We start from the raw sequence: 14,664 nt of genomic DNA, 5'->3' as shown, positions 1-14,664 counted from the left end.
AAGAGCCCTTTTCACAATAAATGTCACTCTTGGCAATTGCATAAAATCACCTATATGGATGGAATTTCTCACTTGGCACATAGTAGAAGTCAGTGGCCACTACTAGATATGAAAAACAGGTTCATTATTCACAGACATATGCTAGCTATTTCACTTATATACCTGGAATAGATTTATGTATCTCTGAGTTGATAAAAGCCTGGTTGATTCTATTAGAACAGTGATTTCCAAACATTTTTTCCTTACTAAGGCACACATGAGAGATAATATTCAACGGTTCCACCTATCTCTATCAGTCCCAATAGCTCCCTAAGGCTTGCTGCACAAAAGTTAAAAAGTCACAAGTTATGTTCAAATCTTAGTGGAATTCTTTTATCTTCTATTGGTCTAGATGTGAGTTGAGAACCTCTGACTCAGATGGTATCCAAAATAGACATAAAAAAGGCCAATCTGAAATGTACTTGAAAGAGAGAGCCACCTATAGGAAAGGACTTCAGGGACCTTGGGAAGTTCCACTACCCCTAAAGTACTCCTTCACAATCTATGGCTTTGTTTAAAAGCAAATAGACTGTTAGCTGAGAAGACTTAGAAGCAACAACACCCCAATAGCAATGAGCGTACCTAGCAACCAAATCTAGGTTTCTAATGCAATTATCCATTAAAAAAAACAGGACTCCTTGGAAAAATGGCTAATTCTAGAACTGGGGCACAAAATATATAAGATAAACCTGGAGCATCTTTCTACAATGTAAGGAAATGCTAAAAAAAAAAAAAAATACAACCACCACTCCACAATGATAGAATTATATCAAAGGGACAAATGAGCCAACTGAAAGAGCTTCCCACGGGCAAAGGTGGAAGAATTTGAGCAAGAAAATTAAGTAGAATTGCATTACAAGCCGGTGTATAATATAAATAAAAATGAGTCCATACTGATATAAATAAATGATGGAACACATAAGTAAGTGGGGAAAGGGAGAGACAAATTTCCATGCAGAAGAATTTGAAATAATTCATGTAGATATTTCTTCTTAAGTGTGGACTGTGAATAACAACTTTCTTCCAAAGACTACAGTATGGAAAGGAAGAAAAAAAAAGTAACTTTACAATGAAAAATTATAAACATCACCTCAAGCCAGGTGATCAAAGTCAACATCAACAGTTATGAGTCATATTGATACTTTATACCCTTGATACAATGTGATGAGGATGATATTCTACCTTTGTAATCTTCCTCCTCAAAACATATTACCCCAGTCTAACCATGAGAAAAATATCAGATAAATCTCAGTTGAGGACCATTCTACAAACTATCTGACCAGTACACCTCAAACTGTCAAGGTCATCAAAAATGAGGAAAGTCTGAGGAACTGATGCAGCCAAGAAGTGCTTAAGGAGACATGACAACCAAATACAATGCGCTACCAGAGATGGATACTGAAACAGAAAAGAGGCATTAAGGAAAAACTGAAGAAATGTGAAGAATATATGGACTTTAGCTAATAACAATGTACTACTATTGGTTCATTAATTGTAACAAATGTACTATAGTCATGTAAGATGTTAATAAAATGGGAAAGCTGGATATAAAGTGTACAGGAACTCTATATTATCTTTGCAATAACTACGTAAATCGAAGACTTCTTAAAGTTTATTGAAAAGCAAATAGTGGATTTTTATTACAGCGCCTTTTGTAGGGACAAAATACTGGAAACAAAGTGTATACTCATCAATAGGGAAATGATTGACTGACTTGTGTTATCATAAAATATTAAGCAACATACAATATTATATATTTAACCATTCAATCCAGCAATCTCATTATTGGGTATATACCCAAAGGAATGTAAATCATTATACCATAAAGACACATGCACATATGTATTTATCGCAGTGCTATTCACAATAGCAAAAACATGGAATTAACCTAAATGCCCATCAACGGTAGACTGGATAAAGAAAATGTGGTACATATATATACACCATGGAATACTATGCAGCTGTAAATAAGAATGTCCTTTGTACCAATGTGGATGGCCATTATCCTTAGTAAAATAAGGAACAGAAAACCAAATATTGCATATTCTCACTTACAAGTGGGAGCTAAACAATGAGAACACATAGGTACAAAGAAGGAAACAACAGAAACTGTGGCCTCCTTGAGGGTGGAGAGTGGGAGGAGGGAGAGAATCAAAAAACTACCTATCAGGTACTATGCTTATTACCTGGATGACAAAATAATCTTTACACCAAACCCCCATGACATGCAGTTTACCTGTATAACAAACCTGCATATATACCCTTGAGCCTAAAATAAAAGTAAAAAAAAAAAAAGCTATCAGTTGACTTGGAGAGATTTATACCATGTATTTTTACTAAGCTAAGAAAATGCAGAGAAATCTATAACCCTCCTTTCATTTTGTAAAACAATGAGGAGAAAATACCCATGTCAGTATGTTTGTATAATTAAAACAGTAGGGGAAATGCATGTAGGGATCACTAAGTTGTTATTATTGCTAGGAGTAAAGGAATGGGGTTAGAGCGGAGAATGGAAAAGAGGGGAGGTAACGAGACTGAAGACATTAGCAGGCCTGGGGAAGTAGCAATAATTTGTTTAATAATTCATTGTAAGCTTAGCACTTGTACATAGTGGACTGATGCTTTGCAAATAAAACTTTAAATTTGTGAATACAACAAACAAAAAGCAAATGGTGCAGGGGGAGGAGAAGAGAGATAATTTTGATTGGTGGGTTTTTAATGACAGTGTGGGATGGAGAGGAGATAAGCAAGGAAAGAGTAGCAGCACCCTAGGGAATATAGTGTCAGTCACTAAAGCTGAATTACATCTACTTCTCAATTTTGCCAAGAGCTGCCCAAGTAGGAGAAAATACCGCTTAACACTAAGGGTGTGATCAGAATGACTGCTGTTCTCCCAAGATCCTGAAGATCTTGCCTACCACAAACAGAGACTAAACTCACCATTTGCTCCCCCATCACTCCATTTTCTTCCCCTACACATAAAAGTGATTCTTAGAGCATCCAGAAGGCTCTCTATTTATATACCACCTTGTTCTCCTGGGCTTTTGAACAATGAGACCTCGCCAGGGGCTTCCAAGTGCTTTTGATGAGGAAGTGACATAGCTTTGGCATCAAAGTTCACAGGACACAAAAATAGGAAAGGTCTGCATTTCCAAGGAGTTAAAATCAAATAGTAGAGTGCAGGTCCCTGGTGAGCAAGATCAAAGACTCCCAAAATTGCAGAATTGAAAGGTGGCCTAAAGGTCGTCTCAGCTACCTACTTCAATACCTAATCCAGTCTCTATTTGAGATGCTAGATGCTAGATCCTAGATTCTATCACTGGGGTAGAGGGGGAAGGGAGAACATACTGTAGAATCCCTAAGGGAAAAAACATATTGCTTTTTACTGTAAACTTCTTGCAAGCAAGAATTATGTCTGTGATATCTTTCCACTATAGTACCCAGAAACTCAGGATGACTGTGTATTTACAGAGCTCGATGTTGATTATTTAGACACAGTGGACTCAAACTTGCATTGCAAATTCTATGAAGGATTTCAGCAGTAGTACATTTGCTGAGAAATCTAGACGCATTTGAAACTATTTTTCATCAACAAGAAAGGCAAGACCATGGCCAAAATGATATTTTAGATCATTTTCGTGGCCAGATATCAAGATAATTGAGTCAACTAGCTGTATGCAAAACTAATTGTTAATATAAGACCATGCGGCAGGGGTGGAGTGAGGGAAGAAATAAGTCAGAAAATTTTCTTCTTTTTTTTTTTCTTTTTTGAGATGGAGTCTTGCTCTGTTGCCCAGGCTGGAATGCAGTGGCGCGATCTCGGCTCACTGCAACCTCTGCCTCCCAGGTTCAAGCAATTCTCCTGTCTCAGCCTCCCGAGGAGCTAGGACTACAGGCACCTGCCACCATGCCTGGCTAATTTTTGTATTTTTAGTAGAGACAGGGTTTCACCATATTGGTCAGGCCGGTCTTGAACTCCTGACCTCAGGCGATCCACCCACCTCAGCCTCCCAAAGTGCTGGGATTACAGGTGTAAGCCACTGCGCCCGGCCCGAGTCACAAAATTTTCTAAATTAAATAAGCACACACAGTAAATAGGAATCCTATTTTATGAAAATCTAATAGGAATTTGCTATGTAGTTCTGATAGATAATTAGAACTGGAATTTACTGAAGCTCCACATGTGCTGCAACCTTTCAAGAACATATCCATTATACAACATGAGGCATACCTACATGTACTCAAGTCCCACTCAAAAGACTATCAGCCATGTGATTGGGCAATGTTTTCACACAACACTCACCTTAAAACACAAGTGTAGAATCCACTGTCTTGTGCCTCAGCTGAGTGAAACCATATTGAATCTTCCTCTTTGCTCATCCTGACCTCTGAAAAGATGATGGGCTCTTCCAAATCACCTTTGTTTTTGTACCACATAAGCCTGAGCCCAGTGCTCTGGGCCGTGCTATAGTTGGTACGAATATAACTGTAGAAAAGGGCACATTTCACTCGGACTGGTTCACCTGCCAAAGCCATGTATGTCTTGAGATCCACTGACCAGTCAATGCAGCCATCCACTGAAAGAAAATCAGAAGAGGTATAAGATACAGTGAGCATTGTTGACACTAATAGTGTGAGCAGTAATCATCACCAACATGTCCTAAGTGCTCCACATAGATTACTTCATTCAATCTTCCCAGTAATCCTATGAGATAGACTTGTATCTTGCTTAGACCTTAGTAAGCACAGCCCCTGCTCCAGCCTTGTGCCTTTGGGGTATCTTCCAATATTCTACAGCCACCTTCTGCTTGGGGTAGACCAGATTCTTCAAGGAGCTCCAGAACTCATGCCTATAGGGTTGTCCTGTGGCATCATGGCCAGGTCCTAATTCCAGCAGAGTAGCCAGGCAAATTGTTTGCTTCTGCTATCCATCACATTAGCCTATGAAATTGGACTACTAGAATGATGCTGCTGACATACTGGTTTTAGGTGACTCAAATTGTTTATATAGACAGGAGCCCCACAAAACAAATATTTCCAAGACACCTCTACACAGGAGCCCCACAAAACAAATATTTCCAAGACACCTCTACACAGCCTAGAAGCGGTCCTGAGATGAAGGCTTTTCTTCTTATTTTACAAATGAAGACACTGAGACAAAAGAAGTTAAATGACTTTGCCCAAGGTCGCACAGCTAATAAGTGGTGGAAGACCAGTCTCTGATTCCAGATTGTGTTCTTAACCTCTACCCTATACTGCCTATGCCTATAATTGTGACAATAACAATTGTGCTATTATTTGCCTTTGAGAAAGTAAATGCTCTGGTTGGAAGTAGTAGGCACCTAAAGTGATTATTTGCTGTTATATACATGCCAGTTTTCTATGGTATGACCTATTAATAGCATATATTTAATCATAGGTCAATTTCTCTTTATACCCTTAGGCCTCCATTTCTGCTTAGCTGCCGAGTGCTCATGGGAATATATTATATTACTGTCAGCTGTAATCAAATAATGTTAGGTAGGCAAATCTACCATTAAAGAAAGACATGTACAGTAAATTCCTTATTTTCCAGAACGGTTAAAAATGAAATGCTGTGGCCAATCTCATATGCTGGTCAATATAATTAGCATAGCTATTTTATTTCCAATTTGCTTATTTTCAAAAAATTTCATCAAAATACGCTGTATCCTTTCACTTTTCTTGATTACCCTTTAAAAAACAATCATCTCAGAGAAATGTATAAACATTGCCATTTTAAAATTATATGTTTCACTTATGATTTTGTGAACTGATCTGCTTCCTTTTTTAGATGTTGAGAACTCTAACCCAGCGTGTTTAATCTTTTAACCTCAGTTGACAGGAAGCTCAGAGCTAAATGCAATGTTTAAGTGTAATAACTATCTTACCTCAGGATTTCACTTTCTCTATATGAGGGATTCTTGAACTAGGGTTCAAGGACACCCAGGGGGAGGATGCTTGCATGGGCTTCAAGGTAGTTGGCAAAACAATGTGCCTATTTGCATAGGTATACTTTTCTGGGGAAATTTTCCATAGCCCTTTTTTTTCAGATTTTCAAAGGGTTTTATGGCCCAAGAAAGATTTTGAACTCTGGTTTCTGATCTCTCTTTCTGACTTTGGCTTTCACTGGCCTGCTGCACGTGGGCTGTTATTACACACTGCCTCAACTCCTCTTATAGTATGTGAAGTATTCATTAGAAATAAACAAACAAACAAATAAATAACTCCCTTTAAATTGATAGTGAAGGGCATCTAAACTTTCTTCGAGGATTCAGAGGTATGAGATTCATCACTATGGATTCTGATGATCACTGTACACTGTTAAAGCCAAGAAGGTACAGTGGTTTAGACTAAATATGTACTGATCACTGGTTGTCTCTCAGGAGTCTTTTAAATTCACTCCTTGCTATTGGATCGTTTACTTGTCATTTGTCACTGCAAAACTTTCAAGAAGGAAAAGAAGGAAACTTGAATTTGCTGAACTTTCTGGATCATTATAAATTACTAGTGATACACCTCTGGATCAAATACAACTTTAATATTTATTGTTTTATCATCTTTAAATGGATTTTATATTATTCTTTTTATAAATTATCTGTGATACTGTTTGCATGCATTAAAACAACTGAGAGGTAATGATATAAGTATGTTAGAAAATAAATATTTTCTCATAGCTTGTTTTTCAAAAGTTGGTTAATAGAAACAAACCCCACGGGAATATTTTTTTAAACTGTTTATTATTTCAGTTTTTGTTTTCCCCTAATCCTAAAATGCACAGCAAATATTTTTGAATTAACAAATTTCGCTTTGCAAAATAGCATCAAACTCTATCATTACCTACTTGATAGAAAAAAAAATTGAAATGCTATTTCAATTTGCTTCCCAAATCTCTTTAGTTATCTCTTCTAAGTCTTCTAAGTGATCTATTGCATAATTCTACACTTCTACAATGTTAACAGTCTGCTTTGGCCCATTTGTGATGGGACATGGTAAGTACTGAAGGTAATCAATGTATCTGCTCCAGAGTCACAGCGAGCATGCTCAATGGCAGTGTAAGACATTTAATTGCCATTACAATTAGTTTTATCATGCAGACCTGGAGAGTACACTGATAATTCATTTCCCTTTAAGGGCCATGTGAGCAATATGTATTTGACTTAATAGATTTATGGTCTCTTTTCTTCTGTTCCCTTGCGCCTTAGGTATCAGAGTATTTGTTATAAGGTAGTCAATAGCCAGAGAACAGCAATACAATAATGGAGAAAATAATTTCTAAACTTTATCCCCATTTATTCTTTTCCCTTAGTATTTGCAGTGTAAGGTTACAACATAAGATATTTCAAGAGATCTCAGGGAATTTTCCCATTAAAATGGACCAGAGGTATAACACGGATCTATGAATGCCTACATGCCACCAAATATTTTCCCACACTACACTTTCATCAGTAGAAATCAATTTCCATGAGCTAAGGCATTGTAGCCTTAAACCTAAATTAGAGTATTAGACCCCTACTAGATTCCAACAAGTTGGTATGATTAATTTTTATTGGATTGCTATTCTTAATAAACCAAGAGTGGGACAAAAGGAGGTAGAAAAGGATATAGCACATTTATTTTTAGATTTGGGACTAGGGAAGCAACTAAGAAGTATAGGCTGAGGTAAGAGGCCTGAAAAGTCAGGTGATCAGTCAACATGGAGGGATTGAACACTGACATTAAGAGGGAAGAGCTTAGAGGTGTCAGAAAGTCACAAAAGGGCAAGAAGAGATGAAAGGTCACATATAACTGAATTTGCCAAGTGCCATTAAAAGTAATGCATGCAAGTCAGATTTCTGTCATCAGGAGTTTGCAATCACATGCCATACTTCCAGAGCCCCTTGCATGTAGACTCTCCATACATATTTGGCAAATACTGAATGAATACATCTGTGATGCAGCTGACAAAGGTGCAGGCTACTGATCAATTGGGGCCACAGTGGAACTGAGTAGCCCATAGAGGGAGCCAACTGGTGCACTTGATCTCATCTGCACAAGCCTGCAATCCACAGGAGCTATCCAGCCCTATACTGTTCACAATTCCAGTGGCACCTATTTAAGCAAGCTCCTTGCAGGGCTCCTGAGAAGACTGTTGACTAGATAGCTTGGCTTCTCCCACAGGTGATTTGATAACTCTATCTCCCTGACCAGCCACAAATGTGAATGGAGGCATTGAAGGAAGGGAATTTCACTACTTCCCCTGAATAGTGAAACTCTGCAGTTGGACTGAAGCTTGCTACGGAACGAACCCACTGAAAGTATAAGTGAATGTATGTCTGCCCTCTGTTTCACAATCAGTGAGTATGATTATAAATATTCTTGTCCCTGGATTTGAAAACACCTCCTATTCCTATATTATCCTTTCTCTGTTCACTCAAGTCTTATGAATAGCAATTTCAGTATTTAAAAGAACAATTGCAGGTTTTTAAGATTCTCATCACTACTCCCTTGACTTAGATTTCTATAAGGCTCAAAAAGTTATTACTCTTGGTTTAGTCTTGTGGGTACCAATGCTTTAATATCGGCGGGGTGCAGTGGCTCACAGCTGTAATCTCAGCATTCTGGGAGGCTGAGGCGGGCAGATCACCTGAGGTCATGAGTTCAAGACCAGCCTGGCCAATATGGTGAAATCCTGTCTCTACTAAAAATACAAAAATTAGCCAGGCATGTTGGCGCATGCCTGTAGTCCCAGCTACTTGGGAGGCCAAGACAGAGAATCACTTGAACCTGGGAGGCAGAGGTTGCAGCAAGCTGAGATCGTGCCATTGCACTCCAGCCTGGGCATCACAGTGAGACTCCGTCTCAAAACAAACAAACAAACAAACAAAGTGCTTTAATATCTGAGTTCTCCAAAACAATTATAATGGAGTGAAGAAAGCCACTTCTATAAAACTCGTATCTCTAATTTAATCATTTTCATTCTGATCTGTACAACCAATGTATGTTTAGGGAGTTTGACATAAAGATTCCAAAGAAGGAGCATCTAAAGACTAGAAAGGAACATGCCAGCATATATGCAATTTATTTTGCCAGGAGGAGATTCCTAGGAGTAAAAATTAGTGCAGTCCCCTGCAAAGTGCCCTGGGTGTCCCAAGCAAACTCATTTGGCCTCTTTATAGATAAGCCTCCTACTTCCTCTTCAGTACAACCAGGAAGGCAAATCCTGCCGCATCTATCTGTTGTAAAAACAAAACCCTGTGAAAAGTTTATACATACCTGTAAGAGGATAAGTTGTTATTATCAACAATTATAACATTATTTTAGAAAAAAAGAACATTGAGTGCAATAAAACTAGACTCTAATGACTATGTACAATTATTTATTGGGGGACAGGATATATAACTATGTATAGAATTGCTGATTCTGGATTTTTTTTTCCCCAAATTGGAAATCCCTTGTTAGGTATAATGGCTAATCAGCACTTGAGAAAATATGCAAGCATGTGTACCCTATACTAGCTTATTATGTGTTTGTGGTTAACAAATTCATTTGTTAAACCAGGTGTTTCAACTATGTAAACTTAATCCCATTCATTTTTACTATCAGTTTTCCTGTGAGCTAAAAGGGCAATTGTTGGGGGGCAATTCATAAAATTACCACTAGAGGGCGAGCTGTCCAAGTTTTTGTTTTACATGTTTTCCCCACATAAGCTTTAAAACTAAGGATTTATCATTGACCAACTGCTGGTTGCTTGAGAAGAATCACAGCACACCTATGGGGATGCACCATTGTAGGTGACAGAAGCCAAAAGTTGAGAATACAGCTGCGATCTTGCTCAAACTGGGGAACCAGGCTACACCCCCATCCCCCCACCCAGTGAATGACCCAGCACAGAAAGGTGTAACAGCAGCAGCAGCTATGAGTTTCATTGAGCCCTTAGAATAGAACATCCAAGAACTGTGCTAGGTGTTTTGCACAAATTTTTCTCCTTTCATTCTCATGTCAACTTTGGGAGGGAGGGACTCTTGTTATTTCCGCTTTACTGATAAGAAAAAAAGAAAGCTCAGAGAGTTTAAGTGACTTGCTCAAGGTCACTCAAGTTGTAGTGGCAGAATTCAGACTCTAACCCAAACAAGTTAGACACAGAACTTATAATCTTAGTCATTATGTGTTCTATATCCTGCCTCCTATACTCCTCTTCATCCCAGCCCATGAGCTAGTAAAAGATTAAAATTTGCTTGGTGCTATCCAAATTGTCATATGTATTTCACAGAGTTCATGCCTCTCCAGGAGTAGACATTTCCAGGTGAGGGACATCATATTCCCAAATAATAACCACTGTGGGAAGAATAGCCGTAAGATAATGTATGCTAATTATTTATCTATGAATTATACGCAGTGTTTACAGAGTAATTAATTATTAATAATTCATGTTCTTGATGTAACCTCCAAAGGTCAGATCTAGACCTTGGAAAACTTTATCTGACCCATAACAATTTATTTAAAATTAAGTATCTAGGAATGATTATCCCATCCTACCATTATATTTAAGAATATAGTTGTGTGTGAGCCTGTGCGGTGGCTCACACCTGTGATCTCAGCAATTTGGGAGGCAGAGGCAGGCAGGTCACTTGAGGCCAGGAGTACGAGACGAGTCTGGCCAACACAGTGAAACTCCATCTCTACTAAGAATACAAAAATTAGCGGGGCATGCCTGTAATCCCAGCTACTCTGGAGGGTGAGGCACGAGTCGCTTGGGACCGGGAGGCAGAGGTTGCAGTGAGCAGAGATCGCACCACTGCACACCAGCAGAGGTCGTGCCACTGCACTCCAGCCTGGGCAACAGAGCAAGACTCTGTCTCAAAAATAAATAAATAAATAAAATTCGGTCAATTCCTCTTAAAAAAACAGAAATATGGTTGTGTTTATTTTAACATTTGTGTATATTTTACTTATTGAATACAATGTTGTGCTCTTTTTCCTAATATTTTAATGTGGGAGTTGAATGCCTTCTATTTCTGTCTCAGATATGCCCCCATCTAAGAAAAGTTTCTTCCTGTTTATACCCAGCACAGTGGACTCCGTCTGCCTCAAGTGGGCACTCCACAGGCACAAGCAAGTCAAACTCTCTAAAATGTGAGTGGCCTGTGCCCCTGTTGCTACACCTGTGCCTCTTTTCTCCTAGCCTAGAAGTACAGACAGAGCTTTTGTCATTTTTTTAAAAATAAAGTTCTGTCAGTGGAAAAAAATACTGATTTTTAAAATTTCATCTGTGCATCATTGTCCATCAGTAGAAAGATTTCCCACTCCAGCTCTATATATACAATGAATGATTATTGCCTCAAGTTTTTAAAAATACCTTTTCAGAAATTTCTGTTCAGTTTACATATTTTATGAATTGGATTATATGCTTCCCTTTCACACTTTTACCCCCTACTATTCATCAATGGGAAAGATCTGCCTAAATGAAGTCCTTCATCTCATTGCAACCTAGTTATTACACTTAATAATGGGCTGACAACCATTTTCATTTCCCTCTCATTATAGAATCTGTGCAATGCTTTGTCAAGATCACTCTTTTCATCTTTATCCCATGAATGAGCCTCCAATGCATTCTGAAAGTGAAGCCATGGTGAGGCATTACAACCAACTCCTCAACTTCTGATTTCCTGAGGCCTGATGAGTCTCCTTGGGAATTAGACACTAGCCAAGACAATCAGATGCACTGATGTTAATGCTAATGTGCCTGTGGGAGACAGGGTAGTAGCACTGCCCACCAAACCCTATAACAGGGTTTCTACTGTCCCTTCAAATCCAGGATGCTCAGCAGTGAGCTTCTCTCCCCTATCAAATCTGCCCCACCTCTCATGTCCACACTCATCCAAGCCAAAAAGTGTGGAGTCATCCCTGAATCTTGACTTTCTCTTCTCACTGACCACCTCCTACCCTTTCCATAAGACATTAAGCCTTGCCATTTCTGAAGTTACTCAAATCTGTTCCCTTCCTTTCTATTCTTAAAGACACTGAAGACTATCTAAGTGCTTCTCATGTCTTGCTTGGATTATTTCAATATTCTTTTTTTGTCTTTATTAAGTTCTAATTAACAAATAAAATTGTATATATATATGATATGTGACATGATGTTTCTATGTGTATACATTGTAAAATGATTAAATCAAGCTAATTAACATAACCTTCACCTCACATGAATTTTTTTTTGTAGTGATAACATTTAAGATCGCCTTTCTTCACAATTTTCAGGTATATATTAACTATAGCTCCTATGCTGTGCAATAGATATCCTGAAATTATTCCTCCTGTTCGACTGAAACTTTGTACCCTTTAACCAATATTATCCCATTCCTCACTTTCCACCCCTGTAACCACCATTCTAGTCTCTGCTTCTGTAAGTTCAACATTTTTAGATCCCACATATAAGTAAGATCATGCGGTATTTGTCTTTCTGTTCTTGGCTTATTTCACTTAACATAATATCCTCCAGGTTCATCCATGTTGAAGCAAATAACAAGATTTTCTACTTTTTAAAGGCTGAATAGTATTCCATTGTGTGTGTGTATACAAATATCCATTCCCACCAATAGTGTGCAAGGGTTCCCTTTCCTCCACAACCTTGCCAACACAATCTGTTTTTTTTTAATAGAAGAATAATTAGATGTATTGAAGTAAGCCAACATGGTGGAATATATTATAAGGCCATTTAAATATTTTTTTAATGATGGGATAATGCTCAAAGGATAATGTCAAATCAAATAAAAAACAGAATGCAAAATTTTGTACAATAAAATCTCTATTGTTTAAATAAAATAGGCCTTAAAAGGCTGGAAGGAAAATAATCAAACAGTTATAATGCTCACATTAGGGTTAAGAGTTTATGGTAATTTTTTTTCTATGCATCAGTGCTTTACAAGTTTTCTAGGTGCATTTCTTAAAAGTCATTTTAGGGTAAGCATAGGCTCCTGGATATTGATTAAGCTGAGTCTAAAGAACCAGATAGAGTTCAGCCAGATGAAGAGGACTGTGGTAGCAGAGGTACAAAGGTGAGGAATAGAGTGTGTACTCAAAACTGTAAGCAGTTAAGGATTGGTGAAGTATAGCATGATGGCAGACAGTCATCAGAGAGGAAGCTGAATAGGGAGGCATGTTCACACTGTGGGGGTTTGCTACATTAAAATTATATACTATGGCCAACACAATCTTTTATCATTTTGGTAATAGCCATTTTAATAGGTGTAAGGTGATGTCTCATTTTGGTTTTAATTTGGATTTCTCTGGTAATTAGTTATGGTGACATTATTTCATATATCTGTTGGTCATTTGTGTGTGTGTTTTCAGAAATGTTTGTTCAGTTATTGCTCATTTTTTAATTGGGTTAGCTAGCATCTAACAAACAGGAATAACAAAATAATTTCTCTGCTACAACTGTACTCCAGAACTCATGATTCCATGCTGAATAGTCAAAATCACAAAGTCTACCACCCACACCCTTTCAAATCAGCCCTACCCTATCGAAGTGTCTGTCTACCACTCTCCAAGAGAAACTTCCTGCTCTAGACAGGCTGACTCCCCTCCCTGTCTCACCTTATCCAACCTTGTCAGAAAGCAGTTATGCTGTGGGCCTTTGCTCAGCCAGCTCTTTCCTGTCTTCATCCTCATACCATTTTTCCCACCTTCCATGCATATCCCAACCAAATCCTAGTCATGCTCTGAGCTTAAGTAGGTGTCAAATGGCATCTTGGTTTTCCTACCTTATTGATTTGCACTTTAGTCAAGGTCAGAGACTCATGTTTTTCTTTCTTTCTTTTTACTCTTCATCTCCCCTCAGTACCTCCGAGATCAGAAACTTAGGAGGTCTTACTGAATTCAGGTTTATAGTCAGCCCTCAGTATCCACAGGGGATTGGTTTCAGGACCCTCTCCCCTACATTAAGATAATAAAATCTTTGAATGCTCAAGACCTTGATATAAAATGGTGTAGTATTTGAAATATGACCTACACGCATCGTTTCACATACTCTAAATTATCTCTAGAGTATTTATAATACCTAATACAATGTAAATAGTTGTTATATTCTATTTTTGTTTGGGTTATTTTTATTGTTATATTGTTTTTTTTTAATATTTTTGATCCATGCTTAGTTGAATCCATGGATGTGGAACCTGTGGATATACAGTGCTGAATCCATAAATTCTCATCCTGCGATAACTCACATAATTAAGGGCTAGTGGAGTGAACTGCTTTGGTTAACTAATTTTCACATTAGCTGGAAATTAACCTTTGGATTTTCAGAAATCTTTTCTAAAACATCTGAATCCACTTTTCTGTCCCAATAAGTAGAGAATTGTGAAGCGAATAAAATCCTTGTGGCTTGACTGAAGATATGTCAGGCTTTTGAGGTCATCATCCTGGACCCAAATGCCAAGGTACTGAAAATAGTAGAGAGCTGGCTGGAGATCAGAAAATCTGAGTTATCTTTCCACCTCTGCCTCATTAACAAGATACCCAATTTAAGGAAAGCCAGTTTCTACTCCTTAAAGAAATGAAGGTGCTAAACCAGACAAGTTCTAACCCAGTACCGGTAAAATGGATTATCTGAGTTGGTGAGTTTCA

At 38.0% G+C, this 14,664-nt stretch overlaps 1 protein-coding gene across 1 annotated transcript in view; it reads right to left on the bottom strand.

Annotated features, from left to right (window-relative positions):
• The window catches only part of IL1RAPL2 (interleukin 1 receptor accessory protein like 2), a 570,279-nt gene extending 565,623 nt beyond the window's left edge, over positions 1–4,656 (bottom strand). The window contains exon 1 of the mRNA XM_055106207.1: positions 4,343–4,656. Coding sequence (XP_054962182.1) covers positions 4,343–4,656 — 314 coding nt within the window. The remainder of the gene's footprint in view (positions 1–4,342) is intronic.
• Between the last annotated feature and the right edge of the window lie 10,008 nt (positions 4,657–14,664).

The sequence above is a fragment of the Pan paniscus genome, chromosome X (assembly GCF_029289425.2).
Source record: "Pan paniscus chromosome X, NHGRI_mPanPan1-v2.0_pri, whole genome shotgun sequence".
Taxonomy (NCBI): Eukaryota; Metazoa; Chordata; class Mammalia; order Primates; family Hominidae; genus Pan; species Pan paniscus.
This window is presented reverse-complemented; position numbering and strand designations above follow the sequence as displayed.